This window comes from Hemiscyllium ocellatum, chromosome 25, assembly GCF_020745735.1.
Source record: "Hemiscyllium ocellatum isolate sHemOce1 chromosome 25, sHemOce1.pat.X.cur, whole genome shotgun sequence".
Lineage (NCBI taxonomy): Eukaryota > Metazoa > Chordata > Chondrichthyes > Orectolobiformes > Hemiscylliidae > Hemiscyllium > Hemiscyllium ocellatum.
The window spans coordinates 9,948,371-9,973,285 of NC_083425.1; the positions used below are offsets into that span (position 1 = coordinate 9,948,371).

The 24,915-nt window shown below is 39.4% G+C and overlaps 1 protein-coding gene across 2 annotated transcripts in view; it reads left to right on the top strand.

The window, feature by feature from the left end:
- arhgdia (Rho GDP dissociation inhibitor (GDI) alpha) overlaps positions 1 to 21,455 on the top strand; it is a 54,023-nt gene extending 32,568 nt beyond the window's left edge. For both annotated transcript variants that reach the window (XM_060844766.1, XM_060844767.1), the window contains exons 2-6: positions 1,847 to 2,052; positions 9,866 to 9,949; positions 13,518 to 13,594; positions 15,642 to 15,705; positions 19,986 to 21,455. In XM_060844766.1, the coding sequence (XP_060700749.1) occupies positions 1,863 to 2,052; positions 9,866 to 9,949; positions 13,518 to 13,594; positions 15,642 to 15,705; positions 19,986 to 20,185 (615 nt within the window). In that variant the 5' untranslated portion in view covers positions 1,847 to 1,862 and the 3' untranslated portion in view covers positions 20,186 to 21,455. The remainder of the gene's footprint in view (positions 1 to 1,846; positions 2,053 to 9,865; positions 9,950 to 13,517; positions 13,595 to 15,641; positions 15,706 to 19,985) is intronic.
- Positions 21,456 to 24,915: the final 3,460 nt, after the last annotated feature.

The window sequence follows — 24,915 nt, forward strand, 5'->3', positions numbered from 1 at the left end:
TGATCATAATGAATGGTGGTGCAGGCTCGAAGGGCAGCATGGCCTACTCCTGCACCTATTGTCTAAGTATCCGTCCATGTTGAACATGCTTCACCAAGATAATCTATTAAAGGAGGATGTCATTATGTAATCAAACCTTCTAACGTTAAATTATTTGCATATTTGTCTTTTTTCTTTCCACCAGCCTAAGGGCTTGAAACTATCCAGGAATTGCCTTTTTGTTCTGTGGATTTCCAACTATTACTCTGGAAGCATAATGGTGTAGATCTGTTTAAAATATTTTGAAAATTTATGCAAATCCATTGTTACTTGTGCAAAACATTTCATTGTCAATGCATTTTCACTATAAACCTCTTTAAATTGTTAAATTGAAAGTGTTTTAATAACATAACTTGCAATAAAACTTGGTTCCACTACCGAAAGGGGTGTTCTGCAAAATGGAACATACTGGAGCTGCAGTATGGAAAAGCACCAAAAGTCCTTCGAGTTCACGCTGTACCACCCTAACTGTCACATAAGAGCAGAGTTTTTAATGCCCAATTTCTAAGAACAGATTCAGTCAGATTTGAGGGCAATGATCCAAATCTCAATTGTCTGGTTTTGCAGAGTCTTACTGATTTTCTTTTCCACTATCTCATTAAAATTTGCCAAAATTTTTTTTAAATTTAAGACATCAAGGTGTACGGGGAAAGTTGGAAAAAAAGGGCATTGAAATAGAGGCTAGCCATGATCAAATTGAGTGATTGAGTAGGCACAAAGGTGAAGTGACCTACTCTGGCTCCTAGTTTCTCAGCTATCTGGGTCAATGGTCTTTGTCTTAAAGACTGAAAATGAGTAATGCTCAGCTGATCAAGCAGCCTCTATTGAGAGAAAAAGTTAACATTTGTGGTCAATTACCCCTCATCAGAACTGGCAAAAATGAAATGTAACTGTTTGAAGCAGTGGCAGTGAATGGGCTGTGATAGAGTCGAAATTGAATGTCAGAGGAGAGCTTCTCCATGTTTTTGTTTAGAAATCGTGTTGATTCTCTGCATCTATAGGAAAGTCGAGCAGTTTTCTGCCTGAGCAAAGTTGTCATGTTCTACGTTGGAGTTCTCCAAATCTTTCTCCCAAATCTTTCCATTAAAACTCCTCATACACCAAAATAGATGCAATTTAAATTGTATGTTGTGAGAAGAAAGTAGAGTGCAAGGGTGTATTTTAACTATCTTGGCTACATCACTACTAATACTCTTGTTTCTTGCTGTCGTGTTGGATAATACTTTGCATTTTGTTTAATGTTACCTTTTTGGAAAAAGTAATTTTAAAATAACTAATGGAGATCAGCGCATATTTAAGGTAAAATGTAAGTTTTTTTTGCGTAGAAGAAACTTTCAATATTTGGTTAAATTAATCTTGAATTCAACAATGTACATTGAAATAACTCCATAGAGGCCAGTATCCAATCACCAAGTCACCTTTTATTTACATGTGGAGAGTCCTCAACACTGATCTAGCACCCTGTGGGTTAACAAGAATGACATACCTCTTTTTATCTGTCAGGCAGGATTCCCTATTTGGACCAGATTAACAACCCTAAATGGGGAACTAATTTTGAGGTCCACCCGGTTGACCTTGGGCTATAATCGTGGCACGTTGATCCCATTTCACTACTCAGAAGAAAATGCACATTGATTAAAGCAGCTTTTAACAAAACTGGTCAGATTTCCAAGTTTCATAAGTTTCTTTTGCGTTTCAGGATGTGGAAGAAGTACATTTGATATTCGATCTTAGTGTGATGGTTAATGTGCATAAATGTTTAGTAATATTGTTGTATTGAAAAGCCATTTTAATTGTATTCTTATAGCTGAGAAGAAATAGAAATGGCAGAACAGGAGCCAACCCCAGAACAACTGGCTGCCATTGCTGCTGAGAATCTGGAAGAAGAAAGTACAGTGACTTACAAAGCGCCAGCGCAAAAGAGTCTTCAAGAGATTGAGGAACTGGATAAAGATGATGAGAGTCTCAGGAAGTACAAAGAAACACTGCTGGGAAACCGTACAAAAATTGTTGGTAGGTTGCAATTTTTTGGATAGCTGCTTTTATTTGTGATACAAACTGAGATGTGTACTTTTTAAAGAAAAACTCATTTACTGCAAGATTGGGTTCTTAGATTTTGGATAATGAGAGACATTAATTTTTCTGTCTGAAGTTAGTTGTAAATCTTTCTGTAGTCACGCTGATTTCTTTGAAAGCAGCTCTTGAGACCTAGCTTTAGAATTTATTGATATTTGTGTGTGTGTGTGTTGGTAGGGTTTTATACCAAACAAGATAAACCAAACAAGTTCTGGTTCAGAAAATAGAGAGGTTTTTTAAAGCCTCAGGGAAACTCTTTGGATTTTTTTTTTAACTTGTGCTTTTTAAAAAGAATTTAGAACAGTTCTGTGAAGTCTTTGGATAAAGATGGTTGTATAGACCATGCTTCTAAGAAGGGAAGGAGATAGTGAAACTAGATTACCTTTGATTAGAAAGTTATTGTTAGTATCAGACTAGAAGCATCGTGATAATAACCCAATGAAGTTACATTTAAGTACATTTAAGCTCAGATGTATAATAGCTCCAGGAAGATCCTATCACCTTTTCTACTCTAGGAGTTAAAGCCACAATATTAGAGACAGGGACTCTGTGTGCTCTGGGGTATTATGTAAGGGGAAGTGATGGTCTAGTGGTATTATCCGCTGTGCTGTTAATCCAGAGACCCAGATAATGTACTGGGACCTGAGTCTGAGTCCTGCCACAGCATGTGGTGGAATTTGAATTCAATAAAACTCTGGAATTAAGAGTCTAACAGACCATGAGTCCATGGTCAGTAGTCAGAAAAAAAAATCTGGTTCACTAATGTGCTTTAGAGAAGGAAGTTGCCATCCTTGCCTGGGCTGGCCCACATGTGACTCCAGACCCACAGCAATGTGATTGAAAATGAACTGCCCTCTGGGCAATTAGGGATGGACAATAAATACTAGCCTTTATTTGTCTTTGGGTACTGTACCATGGGCATATTTTGGGTAGTAAGCAAAAATTTCTTTTTCAATTTATAAAGGTGCATTTTGGGATTAACAAGATGGTACTTTACAGTGTATTTAAAAATCTTTGAATTTGTGTTTACATATAGACAGTTTGGTTTATTCTAATTCATCTCTGTTGCTGATAAACTTTAGCTTTATCATAAAAGCAATCTGCAGCATTGCTTGCTTATGTCTCAAAGAGAGCATTTTGCTAATACAGAAACAATCAAGATATGATCTAAGTCAGGTGTGTCTGGGATTTGACTTGTTCAGTCACATCATCTAATTTCATCTAAGTAACAGATGAATTCTAAGGGGTGAGGGGTGATTCACTTTGGAAGGAATAATTTTAGCAAAGAAATATTCAATGAATGGCATTACACATGGGACAAGGGGACCTTGCAGTATTTGTCCATAGATCTCCTGAACATGGGTGGTCATGTTAGTAGGGTCGTGAAAAAGGCATAAAGGACACATGCTTTTATCAAGCAAGGCATAGATTACAAAAGCAAGAAAGTTCACGGAGTTATATACATCACAAGCTAGAGTACAGTATGCAGTTCTGGTCACCACGTTACAGGAAAGATGTGATTGCACAGAGGAGATTCAGAGGCATCTCTTTTTGACGCCTTTGAATTGCTTTGGGACATTAATAAAGGGACAATTAATGGCAAATCTGTTTGGCCGGTAATAATTGTGCAGAATAATGGTGTGCTACATAATGTGGACCACTCCAAGAATGAGAGAAAAAATCTTTCTTACGTTAGCAATGCAGTGCTACAGCTTAAAATCAGTACAGTATATTTTGAGTAGTGCACAGTATGTGATTACGTAAAGGTAATGAGATGCCAATTTCTGTGGCAATAGCTGTGAATGTGCGTCAGCAGAAGAGAAAAGGAATCTTGTTGCAACCAACTGAGGGGGCTGGATGAGTAAAGATGTCCAATCAATTTGCCCTTCTTGCCTCAGAGCCTCACAATTAGGCGTGTCACATCTAGAACTATAATAGCTTGAGTCATCTTACTGGGTATCACTGTAGCAGGGATCATAGTACATAACTTTATGACCAAAGGGAGAGGTGCTCTGTAGGTAGTTTTATTGTAGTAAAAGAATGCCGTATCAGAAATCATGGAGGACTTTAGTATATACTTTTTAAATGGCCATATGGGAACTGCATAAATGTTTGAAAAAGTACATCATTTAAGAGTGGGAGACTGGGACTGGGAGTGTAAATCCTTCAGAGCATAGATGTAGCTTCATGTGGTGCCATACAAATTTGTTCCTATCTTGCCCAATTTCTTGTCAGTGCTGTTCATCAAAAGTCCTATCAATCTTGGACTTGAATTTTAATTGAGGCAGCAGCAACAACATGGCAGGGAATTTCTGGATTTACACCTTCCTTGTAGCAGATCTGTTTTCTTTGTTATTCTTTAACCTTTGATAAAAGTCAACATTTACCAGTTGTACTCGGTTCAGACATTTGTTTAGAGCTGATAAATCTGGCTGAATCATGGATACTATCATTTTCCTGAACGTTTTGGCTGTTAAAGGGTTTATTTTCCAAAGGAACTGTCTTCTCTCCAGAAGATGACAATAAGCACTTGCTTTGAACCACTCTGAATGGACATATCTGGTGTCTATTTTTCTGTCCAAAACTATAACCTTTTTAGAAATAACGCAATAAATTTAATATTGCAGCTTCAATGCACATGACTGGAATATTACTGGAAGGTGTTCTCAGCTAAAACTTGTTAACTATTTCAGAATTGTATATGAAAGAATATAATTTTCACTTGCTGCTTATATTCCAGTTTTGAATTTACTACAATGCCTACTCAGTATTTAAGTCAGATTTTCATTGTGAAAAGTTCAGACTTTATCCTGTAAAGCTCTACCTTGTAAGCTGTTCTTTTGGGCTTGAAAGCATCTTACAATACCTTCCAAAAGCCAACTGATACGTTGGAAAATTTTCAGTGGAGCATTTTATTTCAATGTACTATGCGATCATGATTGAGTGTCATTGAAATGTTGGTGTTTTCTCAGGGACCCTATTCTGAATTATTGTAATTATTGTACTTTTTGATAAACTGCAAGTATTCTGCTGTGTTCCTTTAGTCTGTTATTTGTAGCAGGGTGAATGATCTTTTTGGAGCATATGCATTTCAACATGAATTTTCTTAACGTTATGTCGTTAATGTTTAATCAGTGTAACCTGGACCTAAACAGAGATCCTGTGTGTGGGGATGTAGGGCAATATAGCAATGCACGTTCACTTTGACAGGGCTGGAATCCATTTTCTTCTTTCAGAACTGACTGTAGCATCACAGTCTTTCTTTCACATTGATTCCTAAATGTTGATAAAAGCAATCCAAATTTTACATCTCACTATTAGGAAGTAGTAGTCCATGTTTTTGGCTATTGCACACTTTCCAACAAATAATGCTTTTGTTCTGCCTAATTGTGAAATGGACACTGAAGATGAAGGGCAGTTCTTTTCGACGAAGTCAATATCTAGACCTGACAGATGGGAAAATGTTTTGGATGTAAATCCTTCATGCACAGTGATGAAGAAAAGCTCGCTCTCATGTTTCAGATGAACTGTTGCACATTTTCATTTTTTTTAGTTTTGCTGTGTTCTTTTGAAAGGTTTGAGTGACTGTGATATCTCTGACAGACCAAAACATATCCTATATGTTAAATATTCTTGTGTAGCAACAGCCAAAATTTGATGCCAGTACAATAATTCTAGAATTCATTTTGTGCAGTTGCACTGTGACTCCGATATATTTGCCAAAACCAGTAATAAATATAGTCTCATAATGTTGGACTCAACCCAGGGTTATAAGTGCACGGATATGAAGTAAAGGAAATTCGCCACATGGTTTGATTGTGTCTTAAAATTGTCTAGATTTTTACAGTGTGGGAAAGTCGCACACAGTTTTAAAAAATCAGTGCCATGCTTTCTTTTAAGCTTGATACATTTGTCCCTTAAAACACATCTTGACTTTTGAATTGTAATGGATCTTTTCAAAAACAAGATATACATTAAGAATAGTCTTTGTTTGCAGATTGAATTTATTTTGTCGTAAGGAAATACTTTGTGACTTATTGACTGTCTGCGCCTTTTGGTCAGAATATTTTATTACTCCTTTCATATAACTGAATAGTTGCCGCGACTTTACATGCTGAGAATTTCCAAAGATGGTGTAATCTGCTATAAAGATAACCTGAATAGTGAGCTTATAGCTAGTAGCTTATTGCCATAGTCAAAATAATCCACTCTTCTTTTCAGAATGGATCTGCTTTTTAATTTATATATTGTAAGGCCTTCGTATGCTCAGTGTGACATACAGTATTTGCAATCGAAACCTTAATGTTTATCAAGTTGGAGAAAAGGAGTTGTTTTTCCTTATTAGGTCACAGTGTCTGAATACAGTCTTGGCATTAATATATAGTACAGTTGAGAGCTAGAATGTGTTTCTCCTTTAGCTGGTCTCACTATGTGACGCACTTGAGCTCATCCAAACCTGTATACTTAGATGCAATCTCGCAGTAAGTCCAATTTAGCAGTAAACCATCTACTTGCTTGCCTGCGTTGTCTCTTGATGTGCGTTTTAAAGTTCTCACTCTTGTATTTAATTCCTCTTCCCTCCAAATCCCTGTAACAACCTCCAGTGCCACAACTGAGATATACCAACATATGTCCAATTTTGGTCTCTACCCATCCCTGATTTTCAATGCATCAATATGAATGCTGTACCTTTAACTTCTAAAACCCTAAAGTCTGACATCCCCTCTATAAATCTCTCTGCCTTGTTGTCTTTCTCTCTCAAGATGCCCCTGACAGCTGCTTCATTGTTGATCATTTCATGTCTCCTTATTTAGTACTGTTACATTGTATTTAGTAATACCTCAATAAAATGTGTTGGGTTGTTTCACAGCATTAAAAATTCAGTATCAATGCAAATTGAAAAGCTTGATCTTTGGTTAGCGCTGGAGCAATGAAAAGGGTTCAGTGTTAATTGTTTTAGAATGCAATGGGAATAGTTTACTTTTTCAGTCCATGCCTCTAGACTTTATTTGCTTTTCTGAGAAATGATAGTTCTTTTTAATCTCAGTTCTTTAATTTCTTTTCAGTTGAGTTCAAGTATGAGGTTGATATAAAACTTGCAATGAATACTCATTTCATACAATAAGTGTTGCACACAACATGGAAAAATAGACAATAGGAGCAAGAGTAAGCCATTCAGTTCTTTTGGCCAGTTTGGCCATTCAATATGGTCATGGCTAATCGTCCAATCTAGTATCCTGTTCCCATTTTCTCTCCATACCTTTTGATCCTTTTAGCCATAAGAGCTATATCTGACTCCCTTTTGCAAAGGTTAGTGGTTTGGGGCTGAGCCTCTTTCTATGGCAGCAAAATCCAGAGATTTGCATCTCCAAATCAAGCAATTTCTTCTCGCATTTTGGGTAGCTGGAGAGATATCGCAACAGACCTTACTGAATCAGGTGTATGGAAGTGTAAAGTATCTGGCTGTGTTGTAATTCAGTGAGTTATATGGGAAACTGTGCATGTAGCAATCAAGTGCGAAGTTTAAACTTGGCTATTTGACACTCATCCCCCATGACCAAAAATCTGTCAGCACTTACTGTTAAGATGCATGCTTGAAGGCTGAGGTCTTAGGGAGAAAAGTACGGGAATGCTGTAGGTACGTGTTCAGTTGCCCCGACAACTGTTGGCATGCTCATGAGAGAATATTCTAAAAATCAAATATCTGGATGAATTTCTCTTTAGACAAAGAACTTTGACCAAAAGCATCAGCCATCTGCTTTGCAGCAAGTGACCATTTCTGAACTATTTGGATAGTCTCAAACTAAACTGCATTAAGACTAATGTACAGAAGGATTAGGTAACTTAAAGCTGTAGATGAGGTAGTGCAGTTGATTTAGTTTCTATGGATTTCAGCAAAACCTTGCCTAATTGGATAAAATGGATTCAAAATTAGGTCAGTTGTAGGAGACAGGGTGGTGATAAGCTTCTTTAATGGCTGGAAGCCAGCGTCACCGATGGTACCATGCGATCTGCTAGGTCCCCTATTAGTCATCATTTATATAAATAGCTGACTGTGGGGAAGTTAGATCAGGAAGTTTTTGGATGAGACAACAATTGGTCATGTGCTTAAGTGAGGTTGAGTGCCTTGAGCTACAAGATAGAAATGGGGTGGTCAAATGGCCGTCTAAGTGACAGATGAAATCTAAGGGGTGAGGGGTGATGCACTTTGGAAGGAATAATTTAGCAAAGAAATATTCAATGAATGGCATTACACAAGGGACAAGGGGACCTTGCAGTATTTGTCCATAGATCTCCTGAACATGGGTCGTCATGTTAGTAGGCTAGTGAAGAAGTTTTACTTGGTACTTGCTTTTATCAAGCAAGCTGCAAATGTGTTGCTGGTCAAAGCACAGCAGGTTAGGCAGCATCTCAGGAATAGAGAATTCGACGTTTCGAGCATAAGCCCTTCATCAGGAATAAGGCATAGATTACAAAAGCAGGGAAGTTCATGTTGGAGTTATATACCACAAGCTAAAGTACAGTATGCAGTTCTGGTCACCACATTACAGGAAAGATGTGATTGCACAGAGGAGATTCACCAGAATGCTGCCTGTGATGAAAAATTTTAAGTTATGAGGAAAGGGTGGATATGCTTGGATTGTTTTCATTGGAGCAGAGAAGATTGGGTGGGGGTTGTGGTGGGGGGAAGATATCTGAGGTGTACAATGTTGAGGACCATGGACAGAATGAATAAGGAGGAGCTATTCTCCATATTTAGTTCAATCACGAGGAGACACAACCTCAAGGTGAGAGCTAGGAGATTTAGACAGGATGTGGGGAAAAGCTTTTTTTTACCTGGAGGGCAGTGACTTTGGAACGTGCTGCCTGGGTGGTTGACAGAGGCAAATTGCCTCACATCCTCTTTAAAAAGTACCTGGATGTGCACTTGACAAGTCATAACATTTCAGGTGGTTGGAGGCAGTCAACTTGCATTGCTGCATTGCTTTGACAGTTTCATCTTTGCCTTATTACAGGCCAGTACATGAGATTCTGTTTCTCCACTTTTAAAGATTTTCATTATTTGCTTCTGCAGCAATTGCATAGAGCTTCTAAAGTCAAAATATCCTAGGGTGTGAAGGAATCAGGTACTGACTAGGAAGATGGAAGAAATGTTGGGGAAATAACAAGAAAGTTCCATGATTCACAACTTTTTCATCAAATTTGAGATTGAAATTATTACTTCACTGTATGGAGGAGATTCAGCATCAGTAATGCTTAGAAGAACTATAGTGGCAATGATTTAAGAAGTGGAAGCTGAATAACATCAGGAATTCGTAGTTCAGGTGTTAAATGATTTGATCAGTTATGTGCGAATCTTCTGTCAGTTATAGAGTCCAAGATGTACAGAGTTCTGTAAACTGCTTCAAATTCCACAACCTGTTAGGCTATAAATGGCTGTGTAATCATTTTTTTGCAAGTTGTTTCTTTATTAATACTAATTTATATATATCAAAACACAGCTCTTTTTATAGGATGAAAGTTTCATGTTTATGGAGGAGGTATCTGAATGAGAATTGAGTCCCTTGGTTTTGTTGATAAGAACTTTCAGGAGGACGTGAATCTTTTTGACTTGGAATTTGTATTTCAAATTGTGCCACAAAAAGGAATTCTCTAAGCATATTTCAAGTGTTGTTTCTGTCTTACATTTGCTATGAAATGCAGATATGTTTGGAAATGTGGGTATTTAAATTTGATCTTTTATTTGTAGATCCCAATGTTCCAAATGTTCAAGTGACTCGATTAACACTGGTGTGTGCAGCTGCACCTCAATGCTTAGTGTTGGATTTAACAGGTCAGTAAAGCTACCGGATTGAGATTGTGATCACAATGTGCATTTCTGATGTCATTTTCAAAATAGCATTAAAATCAATTTATAGTTTGAACCTTTTGCCCCCTTTTCTCATGGTCACTGTTTAATTTGAAATAATGTTTCAAATTTATATCTTCTGTACAATTTGCTGTTTTTGTACCATCACTTCAGTTTATAACAGCTGAAAATGGTGAATTCCTCCTCCAAATGTCTGTTGGCAAGGATCACTCTCATCCCATTCAGGCTTTGAACATCTTCCTTGTGTCATGATGATGATGGGTCTATGTCAATGTGTGGTCTAATCAGAACACTGTGCCATTATTAAGAAGATTGCCTCTGGTCTGTTTCTACCTCCGTAACATTGCTTGATCTGGTCTCTGTATCAGCTTCCTTGTTAAAACTCTTGATGCCTTTCATTTGGCTATTCCAACATGTTTCTGATTGGCCTCTAGCATTCTGTTCTCTGTAGAAAATGCTGTTACCTGTCCTAACTTGCATCACATTTGTTCACCTACGCTTATGCTAGGTGACCTACATTAGTTATGTTGGTTGATATTGGATAAACGTTTCTCACCCTCCTTCAGATTTCTCTAGGGACTTGCTCTTCCCAGTCTCTGTAATCTCTTCCACCTGTTACCTTTGGAGATATTCATGTAACTCTAATTTTAATTGCTTTACGTTGGTGATCAGGCCTTCAGATGCGTAAGTTAGAAACTCTGGAATTACTTATTATTACACCCCACCCCCCCCCCCACCCCCCACCAAATAATTTCTCCCACCCTCCTTGACCATGCTCCTTAAAATTTCTTAAATCAAGCTTTTATATGGCTTGTATTATCCCACCTTAACCTCCTTCCACCTATCGCATTTCCAATGCCCCTCCCCTAAGGCCCTCCTCCCTCCCTATCTTAGCCTGCTTGGCACACTCTCCTCATTCCTGAAGAAGGGCTTATGCCCAAAACGTTGAATCTCCTGTTAAGAGTTTATTGAATTTGATGAGGTAATCTAGGAATTGAAAATAAATTAGAGATCAAATAAAAATGAAAAGATTTAGTATGAACAAGTGCTATTTGAAGTGTTCATTAAATATTCAAATAGATGGTCAAAAAGATCCAGGGGTTCAACTAGATTTTTTTAATGTAGTCAACATGTCCAAACACTGCAGAGATATAAATGACATCAACAGAATGGATAATAAAACAAATGTTGCTGGGGATATTCAGCAGGTTTAGCATCGTCTACGGAGAAAGAAAAACAGTTAATGTTTTGAGTCCAGTGTGACTCCTCTTAAGAAGAATCATCACACAGAACTCAAAATGTCAACTCTTATTTCTCTCTCCACAGCTGCTGCCAGACCTGAATTTCTCCAGCAATTTGCCTTTATTTCAGATTTCTAGCATCCACGTCATAACTAATTGTGTGTTTATAAAGGCAGAACAGTATGTTGTACAGTGTGTTTAACAAAAATCTTCAAAATACTTCACAGGAGGGCTATAAGCAAAACTAGGTGCAAGTCACATAGGCTGAAATAGTGTTGCTGGAAAAGCGCAGCAGGTCAGGCAGCATCCAAGGAACAGGAGATTCCACTTTACCATTAAGTGTAGAAGTCCTGCTAAGATTGCTTTCCCAAAATGCAGCACCTCACTTTTATCTAAATTAAACTCCACCTGCCACTCCTTGGCCATTGTTAAAGATCCTGTTGTAATCTGAGGCAACCTCCTTCACTGTCCACTCCACCTCCAATTTTGCATTCTGCAAACTTGTTAACTATACCTCTTTTGCTCAAATCCAAATTATTTATATAAATAATGAAAAGTAGTGGACCCAGTACTAATCCATGTGGCACACCACTGGTCACAGGCCTCCAGTCTGAAAAACAACCCTCCACCATCACCCTCTGTCTTCTACCTTTGAGCCAGTTCTGTTTCCAAATGGCTAGTTCTCCATGTATTCTGTGTGATCTAACCTTGCTAACCAACCTCCCATGGGGAGCCTTGTCGAATGCTTTACTGAAGTCCATATAGATCATGTCTACCACTCTGCCCTCATCAATCCTCTTTGTTACTTCCTCAAAAAACTCAATCAAGTTTGTGAGACATGATTTCCCCCACACAAAACCATGTTGACTATCCCTAATCAGTCCTTGCCTTTCCAAATACATGCGCATCTGTTTGCTCTGAAGCTGAAAGAGAAGAACTGTTAAATGCTAGAAATGGGTCTATTTTATTGTGATGTATTGCAGGACAGTTCAATAAACTATGCTTCAAGTGATCATTCAATAGTCCTAGAATCAGAATCATACAGCCCTTCAGCCCAACTCGCTCATGCTGACCAGGTTTCCTAAACCTAAACTGAAGTAGTCACATTTTTCTGGAGCTTTTTTCGTTTGGTTTATTATTGCCACGTACTGAGAAAAGTATTGTTTTGTGCGCTGCCCAGGCAAATCATACTTTACATCAGGGTAATAGATCAAAATACATTATTGTTAATTATTGTTACAGCAACAGAGAAGGTTCAGAGAAAGATCAATTCTAAGATGAGAGCTCCATTCAAAAATCTGATAACAGCAGGGGAGAAGCTGTTCTTAAATCTGTTGGTATTTGTTTTCAAACTTTGGAAGAGAGTATAACCAGGGTAGGAGGGGTTTTTGGTTATGTTGGCTGCTTTCTCGAGGTAGCAAGAAGTGTAGATGGAGTCAATGGAAACAAAATTGCTCTGTAATGGACTGGGCTGCTCTCAAATTTCTTGTGGTCTTGGGCAGAGCAGTTGCCATACCACGCTGTGGTGAATCTGGATAGGCTGATTTGTATGGTGCATCTATAAAATTTGGTAAGAATCATTGTGGACATGTCAAACTTCCATCACCTTATGAGGAAGTAGAGGTGTTGGTGTGCTTTCCTGACCATTGGTGTTGACGTGAATAGACCACGACAGATTGCTTGGTGATGTTTTACTCCAACTTGAAGCTCTGACTGTCTCTACCTTAGCACCATTGATAGAGAGTCAATGACCAGCTCCTTCATTTAGTCCATATCCTTCTCAACCTTTCATGTGAATTGGATAGTCAAAGTTTGTAATGTCATAACATGAGATGTTTAGAGTATAGCTCTTTTGTACATAGGCCGTAGTACTGAACTTCAAAGATAACTCGCCCAGCTATCTTAACCTTGTCATACTGCCTGTGCTAATCCCATTGGCATTCATAATCCACATTCTTGACAATATCACCAGTTCTGTTTTAGTTACACTGTCTTTTCTGTTTACTGATTCCTTGTCCTCCCCTCTACTCATTCACCTCATCTTGAGTAGCATGCCCTAATGGGTACTCCTTGTTGGGCTCTGGCAGGATATGCATCTTCTACTTTGCAAAAGTTTCTCAAAACTTATTCCAATTGCTCTTTCCACGATTTAACCACTTAGTTTCTGAAATCTTTTCTTTAAAGCGCCCTTAGATTCTTTACAATCTGTAATTTTGTGTATACACCTGTTGAAACTGCTCAAATTTCTAAACAATTTGAACCTGTGTTTGACAAAATGTTTTTATTTTCAGGTGACGTTGACAAATTAAAAAAACATACTTTTGTGCTGAAAGAGGGTGTTGAATACAAAATAAAAATCAACTTCAAGGTTTGTTTCTATTCTTGTAATCATGTATTGAGATTGCTTGGGTAGTTATTGTCTGTGGTCTTCCTGACTCTGGATTTGGGCAATTGCTTATCTCCTATAGCCTTCAAATTCATACCCTTACGGCTCTGGTGTATTTAGCTGAAAAGCAGGAATGCTGTTAGCAACCTGAACTTTGGAACAGCGAGTGTGCAGATTTGCATATTTTACAAATGGTCCCATTGTTATGTTTGTGGAGCTCCCTCCACTTTATGCTATAGCTTAAAATTCAGGATTATGATTGCTTGGGTCTATTTTTAGAGTTGTTTCCGTGCTACTACTTTTCTGTATGACAATCTTAAAATCTTGTCAGTAAAAATAGGAAGTCTTTATAATTAAACTCTTCTAGTTATCTATAGGCACGGAGGTTATTTTATTATCTGGTGGTCTTGGAACCGTAGCCGCTTCCTAGCTGTGGCTGAGACAGCAAAGAGCCTCACAATTTTAGTGCTAAACGCTTGTAGGCATTTTGGCTAAGGACAGGCTCACCAAGCAAGCATGGTGTTGGCTGACACCCAGCAGGCATATATATAACTGTCAGAGATAGAGGTCCCTCTCCATGAATGCTGACTGTTGGGAGTGTTCTTAGATTAGATTAGATTAGATTCCCTACAGTGCAGAAACAGGCCCTTCAGCCCAACCAGTCCACACCAACCCTCTGAAGTGTAACCCACCCAGACCCATTTTCCTCTGATTAATGCACCAAGCACTATGGGCAATTTCCCATGGCCAATTCACCTGACCTGCACATCTTTGGACTGTGGGAGGAAACCAGAGCACCCGGAGCAAACCCATGCAGACACAGGGAGAATGTGCAAACTCCACACAGACGGTCGCCCGAGGGTGCAATCGAACCTGGGACCCTGGTGCCGTGAGGCAGCAGTGCTAATCACTGAGCCATCATGCCACCCCTTCTTACACCACCACGAATGTCAGCATTGTCAAAACTCTGCCTGTATCATTGTCACCAAGATTTTTTTCACCCATTGTCTCTGTGCATGCCAACTTAAATTGGCTCCCACTCCTAAATTTGATGAAATTTAAACCCTTGTCAAAATCCTTTTTAGACTCTCTACATACCTCTCATCCTAACATCGTGAACATCCTTTCCTCTTCAAATTCTGGCTGCGTGAGCATCCTGATTTCTAATTGTTCGATTGTGGTGGTTATGCCTTGAGCTGCCGGGGCCCTTAGTTTCTCCTGTTCAAGATGCTCTTTAAAACTTACCTCTTCCCTGTCCAATTATTGCCTTGTGCAGCTGTCAAATTTTGTTATTGCTTGTCTGAAGCATTTTGTGGCACTTTGCTAGATGGAAGCATTCTATCAATACATATTGTTGCTGATGTATGTGGAAGTCCCATTTGGGAAAGTACCAATTCTGAGTGCCATTGTGCTGCAGCTGTAGTCTCCAATCTCATGGTGAACAGAAGGGAGATTTATTTCTACTTTGCAATCCATCCTTTTATCTAGTATGTCTATACAGTTAAGTTTATGGGGATGTGATGACCTAGTGAGATTATTAAGCCAGAGATCCAGATAAAATTTCCTGGAGTGGGGTTTAGAATCCCACTACAGTAGATGGTGAAGTTTTGAATCAATAAAAATCTGGAATTAAGGGTCTAATAATGACCATGAAACCATCGTCGATTGTCAGGAAAACCCATCTGGTTTATTAATGGATTTAGAGAAGGAAATTTCTGCCCAAAGCCTGGAAACTGTCTGCTCAGCAATTAGAGATGGGCATGAATGCTGGCCTAGCCAGTGAAGCTCATAACAGAATTTTTAAAACAGCTTTGAGAGTTCATTCTGACACGAGGATCATGGTGTTTGCAAAGCTAACTACAGACCTGCTTGAAGGCAGTGAGTAACGAAACTTACAATGTCTGTCTGTTCTCCAGAATGAGCATGTTTTATATCAAACTCCTGACAAATTAACCCACGACGAGGGTTAACATCGATTGTATCAATAGCTGAAAGGCCGTGTGTTAATTGAATCCCTCTCTCTTTTCAGGTTAACAAGGAAATAGTCTCTGGACTGAAGTATGTTCAGACAATGGCAAGGAAAGGAATCACGAGTGAGTACAAGTGTGTCTTGTGCGCTGAATGTGAAGTTTAAATTTTCTTTCTGAAATACTTGGAATGAAAACCAATTTTTTTAAAAAGTCTGCATTTTCTCCATCTACCACGTTCCCAAGAGCAGGTTTTTCTTCCCTGCCCATCCCCAGCTAAATAGAAACACTCCAGTTTTCTTGTTATTCAGATTTCAAATACAATAACCTTGTTACTCCAGATAAATAGAGTTTGGTGCAATTTTTGTTAAATTCAGAATTCATAGCTAATGTTGCTTTGGTTTGATTTTTGTGCTGATTACATAGATATTAGCTCTAGTTGCAGGTAATTAAGTTAATCAAATAATAAAAATTGAATTTGCAGTTATTTGAAGGATCAATTTCAACATTCTCTGATATCTGATTTGGACTTAAACACATGGAGACTGAGGGCAGTGTCAGAATAGAAAAAACTTACTGTGTTGCCCAAAGTGTCCTAAGAGGATTGGGAAAGTGTTGGAAATCCTTAAATGTTGGTCAGAAAAGTGATGAGGAGGGCTAAATAGAATGAGTAAACTAATAAGATGTATGAAAGCCAATTATAAAGGCTACTGTTTTTGAAAGGAAGAAACTGGCAAAAGTGTAGATCCTGCAGAGAGCAGAAAAGAAATTGTAGTGGGAATAAGAAAATGGCAGAAATACTAATCAAATGTTTTATCTAAGTTTGTATGGCAAACACTATTGATGTGTTGGGGATTAAAAGTAATGCAAATGAGGAATTTATGGATATTATTGTTAGGATAGAAAAAGTACTGGAAAATCTAATGATCATCAAATCCCTGGTCATGCTGACCTACAGCCTAAGATTTTGGGAAGTCATTGGAGTGATAGATATATATTAATTTTTACCTAATTCTCTTGATTCTGGGACAGTTCTGTACACTAGAAAATAGCAAAAGCAAGCTAACTGGTTTAAAAAGGGGAAAGAGGGAGGAAACTGGGATGACAGCCTGGCATCAGTAGTGAGATAACTAGATTGTAGTAGCGTTTGGTAACATGACTAGGCATTTCAGAATGCTAGGCTGACATCACTGTTATGAAAGGGAATTAAACGTTGAATACATCTGACTGTTTTGAGGGTGTAGCACAGATAGGGCAAGCACAAGATGAAATGTATTTGACTTTTCAAAATGTATTTGAGATACAGTAAGTTGTATGGTGTTAGGAGTAATACTTTAGAGCGGGTTGAGGGCTGGTGAACATACTGCATCAGAGAAACCGGTCATTTTCTGGATGGCTGGATGTAAGATGTTCTGCCACTTCCAGCAGGATACCTTGACCCCCAAACACCGCATCATCCTTTTCGCTTTCACTATTAGCATTCCACAGGACCTGCAATGCCCCAGTCCATCATTGTTAAGACACTTTCACTCTCTCCACATTCTGTGCTCTTTTTTCTTTGACACGCACGCCATTCAGAACATGATGCCTGTGCTTCGTGTTGCTTGTCTCAGCTGTGGTTTTTTGGCTCAAAGGAGATTTTCTTTCGTCCTGTTTATCGTACACCTATTTCACATCTAAATCTTCGCACGGGTGTCACCAACAGGAGATTCGCCTTTTCTATTCCATTTGCTGCTGCTCTCTCTCCTCCTGTCTCAACAACAAATAAAACCCAGCATTTTCTAGTATCTTTCAACTCTGAAGAAGAGTCATACTGGACTCGATATGATTTCAATTTCTCTCTCCTCGGATGCTGCCAAACCTGCTGAGTTTTTATAGCATTTTGTGTGTTCTGTAACCAGTGAAGTGCTGGTTATTTGCTATCTATATCAGTGTCTTTTAATGAAGAGACCAGGTGTAATATATTCAAATTTGTTCATACAAAACCAAGTGGGGCAGTAAGTCACAAAGAAATACCTTGAGTTAGGAGGATAGTGACAGATGGGATATAATGTTGGTAAGTGAAAGTATTCATTGTGGTAGGAAAACGCAAATGGAGTTTGCACATTCTCTCTGTATCTGCCTTGGTTTCCTCCGGGTGCTCAGATTTCCTCCCACAATTCAAAGATGTGCAGGTTAGGTGAATTGGCTGTGCAAAACTGTCCACAGTGTTCAGGGATATGTAGGTGCATTAGTCAGGGGTAAACGTAGAGTAGTAGGGGAATGAGTCTGGGTGGGTTACGCTACAGAGGGTCAGTGTGGATTTGTTAGGCCAAATAACCTATTTCCACACTGTACGGATTCTGTGAATCTATGAATTATCTAAATAGTGAGTACCTGTGAAATGTAAGTATTTAAAGGGTTCAGGCAACCTACATAAAATATAGTTAACATGCAATAGAAAGGATACAAACAGGAATACTGTATCCAGTTCTGGTTGCCCAGTTATAGGAAAGATATTATTAAGTTGAAGAGGGTTTAGAAGAGACTTCCCAGGATAATGGACATTTTGAGTTATAAAGAAAGGCTGAATAGGCTGGGACTTTTGTCAATGGAGTATTGGGGGTTGCAAGTACACCTGATAGAGACATGTATAGAGTAATGAGAGGCATAGATAGAGTTAATAGTTGACTTTTCCCTAGGTTGGGGCATTTTAAGACTAGGGGGCACATTTTTTAAAGATTAGAGGAGAGAGTTTTTAAAAAAGACATGGGCAAATGTTTTACACAGAAGGTGGTTTGCATGTGGAATAAACATCCTGAGGAAGTGGTGGATGTGGGTACAATTCCAGCGCTGAAAAAAAAATTCAAATGGGTACATGAATAGGAATGGTTTGGAGGGAAATCAGCCAAGCGCAAGCAGGTGGGACTAGTTTAGTTTGGTATTATGCTCGGCATGCACTGGTTGGACTGAAGGGTCTGTTTCTGTGCTTTATGATTCTATGAAGGCAAATGTTGGCCTTAAGAGTTGGAGGGTAGGAGTGAGAAAATCTTCAGTTGTGGCCATATTTAAAATACTGTCCGCAGTTTTGCTTTTCATATCCAAGTAAAGATAGTGTTACAGGTTACTGTTAAATGTTCACGAGAGTGATGCCTGGGCTGACACTGTTCTTTTCCCCCTCAAAATAAGCTCAGACAGATGATTGCACCAAGTTCAGCACCCATTTGTGACCCCTCTAATAATGCAACAAGCCCTGAACAATCAGGCTTGGGGTGAAAGTGGCAATTAACATTTGTGCCACACAGGTGCCAGATAAGAAAGAATCTAACCATCTCCCTTTGACATTCCATAAAAGAAGAGCAACACAGGTTGGAAATTCTGTGGCGAGGTAATTCACCGTCATCTGTCTTCCCCAAAGTCTACTAACTATAAGGCTGGAGGTTGCTGGATTACCCTCCACTTGCCTGACTGAGTACGGCTTTAACAACACTCAAGAAACCTAGCACTATTCAGGACAAAGCCGTCCACCTGATTAGCATCCCATCCACAAACATTCATCATTCCCTCCCTCCCCTCATTTTCTACTTGGGGATCCTGCAACCTTCAGGATTCCATATTGAGTTGAATAATATTAGGGCCTGAGCACCTTCTCCTATGTCCTTGCCCTAACAGCACCCCCCCCCTCCAGGTCTTATCATATGGGCTGTTACCACAAATAATCCATTGTCAGCCACTAATGGTCTCCATTAGCAGATATAGTTTCCCCCAGGCTGACGATTACTGACTCATTTGCCCAATTGTTTTTCTTTCTCTCTCTGGGCTCTATGACCACCTATTGTTTACTCTTCCCCTACCAATCTTCAGCATATATGCCAGTCTTTTCCTAGCTACAGTCACTTCTGAAGAAAGGTCACTGGACTCAAAACGTTAACTCTGCCTCCTTTCCATAGATGCTGCCAGACCAGCAATTTCTGTTCTTGTGTCTGATGATCCTCAATTCCATTTCCTGTCTTTTCCCCCCTAACCCAAGAGCTCTCCCACCTGGGCTGGAGTGCATGGCAACCCCTCTTGCAAGTTCCCTCCCATGGCCCCCACCATTCTGCCATGGAACTATGATCAGGAGATCAATATGCTGGAGCTTCCTTCTTGATGGTGCTGTGGTATATCAACATCAAATGGATTGCAGCAATTCAAAAAGGTGACTGACTTGGGGGGGGGTGGGGAGCTTATCAAAGGGCAATTAATGCTCGCCTAATCAGCTACTCCCACATCCTGTGAAAGAATGTAAGCAGGGTATGGAACATTTTAAATAAGTGTGTATTGTGCTCGGAATGTCAGAAGCATAAATGTGCAGCTTGAATGAAGATCTAGTGAGAAATTAAATGGATGATTCATTAAAATTCGTTTTTCTTGTACCCTTTGAACAGTTGATAAAACTGAATACATGGTGGGGAGCTATGGTCCACGTGACTGCGAATATGAGTTCCTTACAACACAGGAAGATGCACCCAAAGGAATGCTCGTGAGGGGCACCTATACTATCAAATCCCTTTTCACAGATGATGACAAGCATAACCACCTCACCTGGGAGTGGCAGCTCAACATAAAGAAGGAATGGAAAGATTAATCAACACAAGACCAGCTGTAGTCCATCTGACAGAGGAAACATAAAAATACACCACCTGTACCAAAGTAATCTTTTTTGAAAAGGAACAAAAAAATGCGAGATTTATACTGCACAGCGAGATCATTGGCAAAAGAAAATCAAATCCTGTTTTTGTAAGGCACAGGTCAGAGGCACGGCTACATATTTCATTCCCCAGTCTCATTTTAGTTTGCTTTTTTTCCTTCCAGCAGCTGCCTTTTGTGGGGGATGGGGAGGGTGGGACTGCAGTATGTTGCTTTAAAAGAGGAAGCAATGAGTCAGTTAGACTTGGCTTGAGGTCTTGACATTCTGCAGTGGAGCTTTGACCACTTCTTATCTATTACTGAAGCGCAATGCTAAGCTTGGAAATTTAGATGATCATAATGTTTCAACCAGGCAAAAGAATATAATGTAAATTTGTTAGAGGCAGTTCTTTCTCTGAATTTAAAAAAAAACTTGTAATTTTTATTGTGTAACCATGTTGCCTTATATATGCTAAAATTGTTTTTGAAAAAAAATCATAGAATTTCTTAGTCAAGGTCTTTATACTAGTAGCATGAATCCAGAAACCATTATGTCTTACTAGGTGCTTGTGGTTGTGATCACATTGCACTGCAGCTAGTCTGATCAATGCTGGCATTTCTGATGTGAATGCACATCTATTAAAAGTAGTATTTCAGATGTACACAACTGAGTATTGAAGGCCTATGGTTTAGAGAGAATTTTGTGCTGTCTAGGCATGTTAAAGCAGACGGAATCATGTATAGTTTATCAAGTAACAGGTGTTAAGTGGAACTGCCTGACCATGAAATGTCAGCAGTGAATGAAGTGTCAGCCAAAAAGATAAAGGAGCATTGCTTCAAATTGTTGGAAAAGGGATGGTGGAACTCGCGTTATGCCTCTTTGTATTTTGTGCCTCATATCAATCTGTGTCAGTATTCCATTTCTGGATTCTCTACACTACCATCTGGCTAATTTTAGTTGAATAGTTTCATTTTTAAAATGTGGCATATTCAATGAAGTGTTCTAAGCAGCCACCAGCATCTATCATTGGAAGCTTTTAGCCATTGAGGTTAGAACTGGGACCAAATGTGATTTTACCTGTCTGTCTTGCCATATCCCCTGCTCTTCCCCATATACAATAATGGATTTTTTTATGTTCTCTTGTGACTCCTGTGTAGACTGGATATTAACAGGTTAAAAAACCGTACCCACATTTTCACTGCAAATATAATAAAATATTCAGACTAAATACTTGTCGTCTTTTCTCTGTCAGCAACTTGCATAATCTCTAAATTTGAAGACAACGTCCTAAAGCATTTTGCATACATTATCTGAGTTTCACACCAATCCACGTGAGAAATTAGGACAGGTGGCCAGACACAGCAGTAAGTTTCATGGACAGTTGCTGGAAATCTAAAATATGAAAAGAAAATTTTAAGGAAATCTTGCAGCATCTGAGAGGAGAGGAATGGTTAACATTTGAGATTGACCTTTGAACTTGACAAGGTGGCTGTTGAGAGGCTGGTTTTCCATCACACTGACCTCTCGAGATGAGGAATTGCTTCACTGGAGGACTTTTGTTGGCAGCAAAGGGTATAATGCAGTAAAGTGCGGTTAAGGGACAATATTGAATGGTGTAATTGGCTTGAGCGGGTTATACTGCTGATTTATTGGGGTGGTGACAAAGGGAATTTGATTCCTTTACCAAACAAGATAAATTTTCCACCAAATGTAGAAGTGAAAGAGGATCTTTCTGTTCCTTCTCCCACAACAAGTAAACTCGAAATTTTCAATATTTTAGCATCAGCTTTTGGCAAATTTAATATCATGACTCTCAGTTTTTCAGTTCCTAACCTAAAACCTCAAAGCTAAACTACTTGAATGCCAATCGCAAGACACTACACACTGGAAAGGAGTCAGGCTTTTGACATACCTTTAGCACCAAGTACTCACCCTGCGTTAATACCATCAAGTGTATCAAGCAATTGCCTATTGAAAGAACTGCTGAATTGGAGCCCGATTCTGGAAATTGGGGCTTTCATTAATCAGATGAAGATTATCAAAGTCCCAAGAGTTGTTGGAGTTACCAAGTTTTGAGAAGGTTTGTAGCTCAGGTTGGGGTTCTGGATTGTAGGCTTGCTCGCTGAGCTGGAAGGTTCATTTTCAGAAGTTCATCACCATACTAGATTACATCATTAGTGAGCCTCTGAATGAAGCACTAGTGGTATGGCTTGCTTTCTATTTGTTTAGGTTTCTCAGTCTGTAGATTGTAAAGGAGCAAAAATGGCCTTTGCAGTGAGATATACTTCTTGTCAGATGTGGGAGTTTAAGTTACTGCAGATTATATCTGCCATAAATGCTGTTGGATGCGAATCTTATCAGATCGAGTCGATTGGTTGGAGAAACGGATAGAAGCGATGAGGAATTTGCAACAGTATGTGATGGATGGCAGTTAAAGGGAGGGGGGCAAGTCTCAGATACAGTCACGTAGATGGGTTAACTCCAGGAAGGGTAAGAGAGGTCGGCACCTAGTGCAGGAGTCTTTGTGGATTATATCCATTTCAAACAGGTATGCTGTTTTGGAAAATATAGAGGGTGATGGATTCTCAGGGGAACGCAACATGAACAGCCAAGTTTCTGGTATTGAGACTGGCTCTAATGCAATGAGGGTGTGTTGTCTTCCAAGAGATCAATTGTGTTAGGGGATTCTGTAGTCCCAGGTACAGACACGTTTCTGTGGCCAGCAGAGTAAAAGCAGAATGGTGTATGGTTTCTCTGGTGACCGGATCAAGGATGTCTCAGGGTGCAGAATGTTCTCACGGGGAGAGGGGCCAGCAGGAGGTCATTGTCCACATTGGAACCAACAACATAGGAAGGGAAAAGGTTGAGATTCTGAAGGGAGATTACAGAGTTAGGCAGAAATTTAAAAAGGTTGTCAAGGGTAGTAATATCTGGATTACTCCCAGTGCTACGAGCTAGTAAGGGTAGGAATAGGAGGGTAGAGCAGATGAATGTATGGCTGAGGAGCTGGTGTATGGGAGGAGGAGTCACATTTTTGGATCATTGGAATCTCTTTTGGGGTAGAAGTGACCTGTACAAGAAGGACAGATTGCACCTAAATTGGAAGGGGACTATTGTACTGGCAGGGAAATTTGCTAGAACTGCTTGGGAGGATTTAAACTAGTAAGGTGGGGGGGGGGGGGGGGGGGGGGCGAAACCTAGGGAGATAGTGAGGAAAGAGATCAATCTGAGACTGGTACAGTTGTGAACAGAAGCGAGTCAAACAGTCAGGGCAGGCAGAGACAAGGTAGGACTAATAAATTAAACTGCATTTATTTCAATGCAAGGGGCCTATCAGGGAAGGAAAATGAACTCAGGACATGATTAGGAACATGGGACTGGGATATCATAGCAATTATGGAAACATGGCTCAGGGATGGGCAGGACTGGCAGCTTAATGTTCCAGGATACAAATGCTACAGGAAGGATAGAAAGGGAGGCAAGAGACATGGGGGAGTGGCATTTTTGATAAGGGATAGCATTACAGATGTGCTAAGGGAGGATATTCCTGGAAATACATCCAGGGAAGTTATTTGGGTGGAACTGAGAAATAAGAAAGGCATGATCACCTTATTGGGATTGTATTATAGACCCCCTAAAATAGTCAGAGGGAAATTGAGAAATAAACTTGTAAGGATATCTCAGCTATCTGTAAGAATAATAGGGTAATTATGGTGGGGGATTTTAACTTTCCAATCATCAACTGGGACTGCCATAGTGTTAAAGATTTAGAGGAATTTCTTAAGTGCGTACAAGACAATTTTCTGATTCAGTCTGTGGATGTACCTACTAGAGAAGGTACAAAACTTGACCTACTCTTAGGAAATAAGGCAGGGCAGGTGACTGAGGTGACAGTAGGGGAGCACTTTGGGGCCAGCGACCATAATTCTATTTGTTTTAAAATCATGATGGAAAAGGATAGACCAGATCTAAAAGTTGAAGTTCTAAATTGGAGAAAGGCCAATTTTGACAGTATTAGGTAAGAGCTTTCAAAAGCTGATTGGAGGCAGATGTTCGCAGGTAAAGGGACGGCGGGAAAACGGGAAGCGTTCAGAAATGAGATAACAAGAATCCAGAGAAAGTATATTCCTGTCAAGGTGAAAGGGAAGGCTGGTAGGTATAGGGACTGTTGGATGACTAAAGAAATTGAGGGTTTGGTTAAGAAAAAGAAAGAAGCATATGTCAGGAGTGAATCCTTAGAGTATAAAGGAAGTGAGAGTATACTTAAGAGGGAAATCAGGAAGGCAAAATGGGGACATGAGATAGCTTTGGCAAATAGAATTAAGGAAAATACAAAGGATTTTTACAAATATATTAAGGACAAAAGGGTAACGAGGGAGAGAATAGGGCTCCTCAAAGATCAGCAAGGCGGCCTTTGTGTGGAGCCACAGAAAATGGGGAGAAAGTAAATGAATATTTTGCATCAGTATTTACTGTGGAAAAAGATATGGAAGATATAGACTGTAGGGAAATAGATGGTGAAATCTTGCAAAATGTCCAGATTACAGAGGAGGAAGTGCTGGATGTCTTGAAATGGTTACAGATGGATACATCCCCAGGACCTGACCAGGTGTACCCGAGAACTCTGTGGGAAGCTAGAGAAATGATTACTGGGCCTCTTGTTGAGATATTTGTATTATTGATTGTCA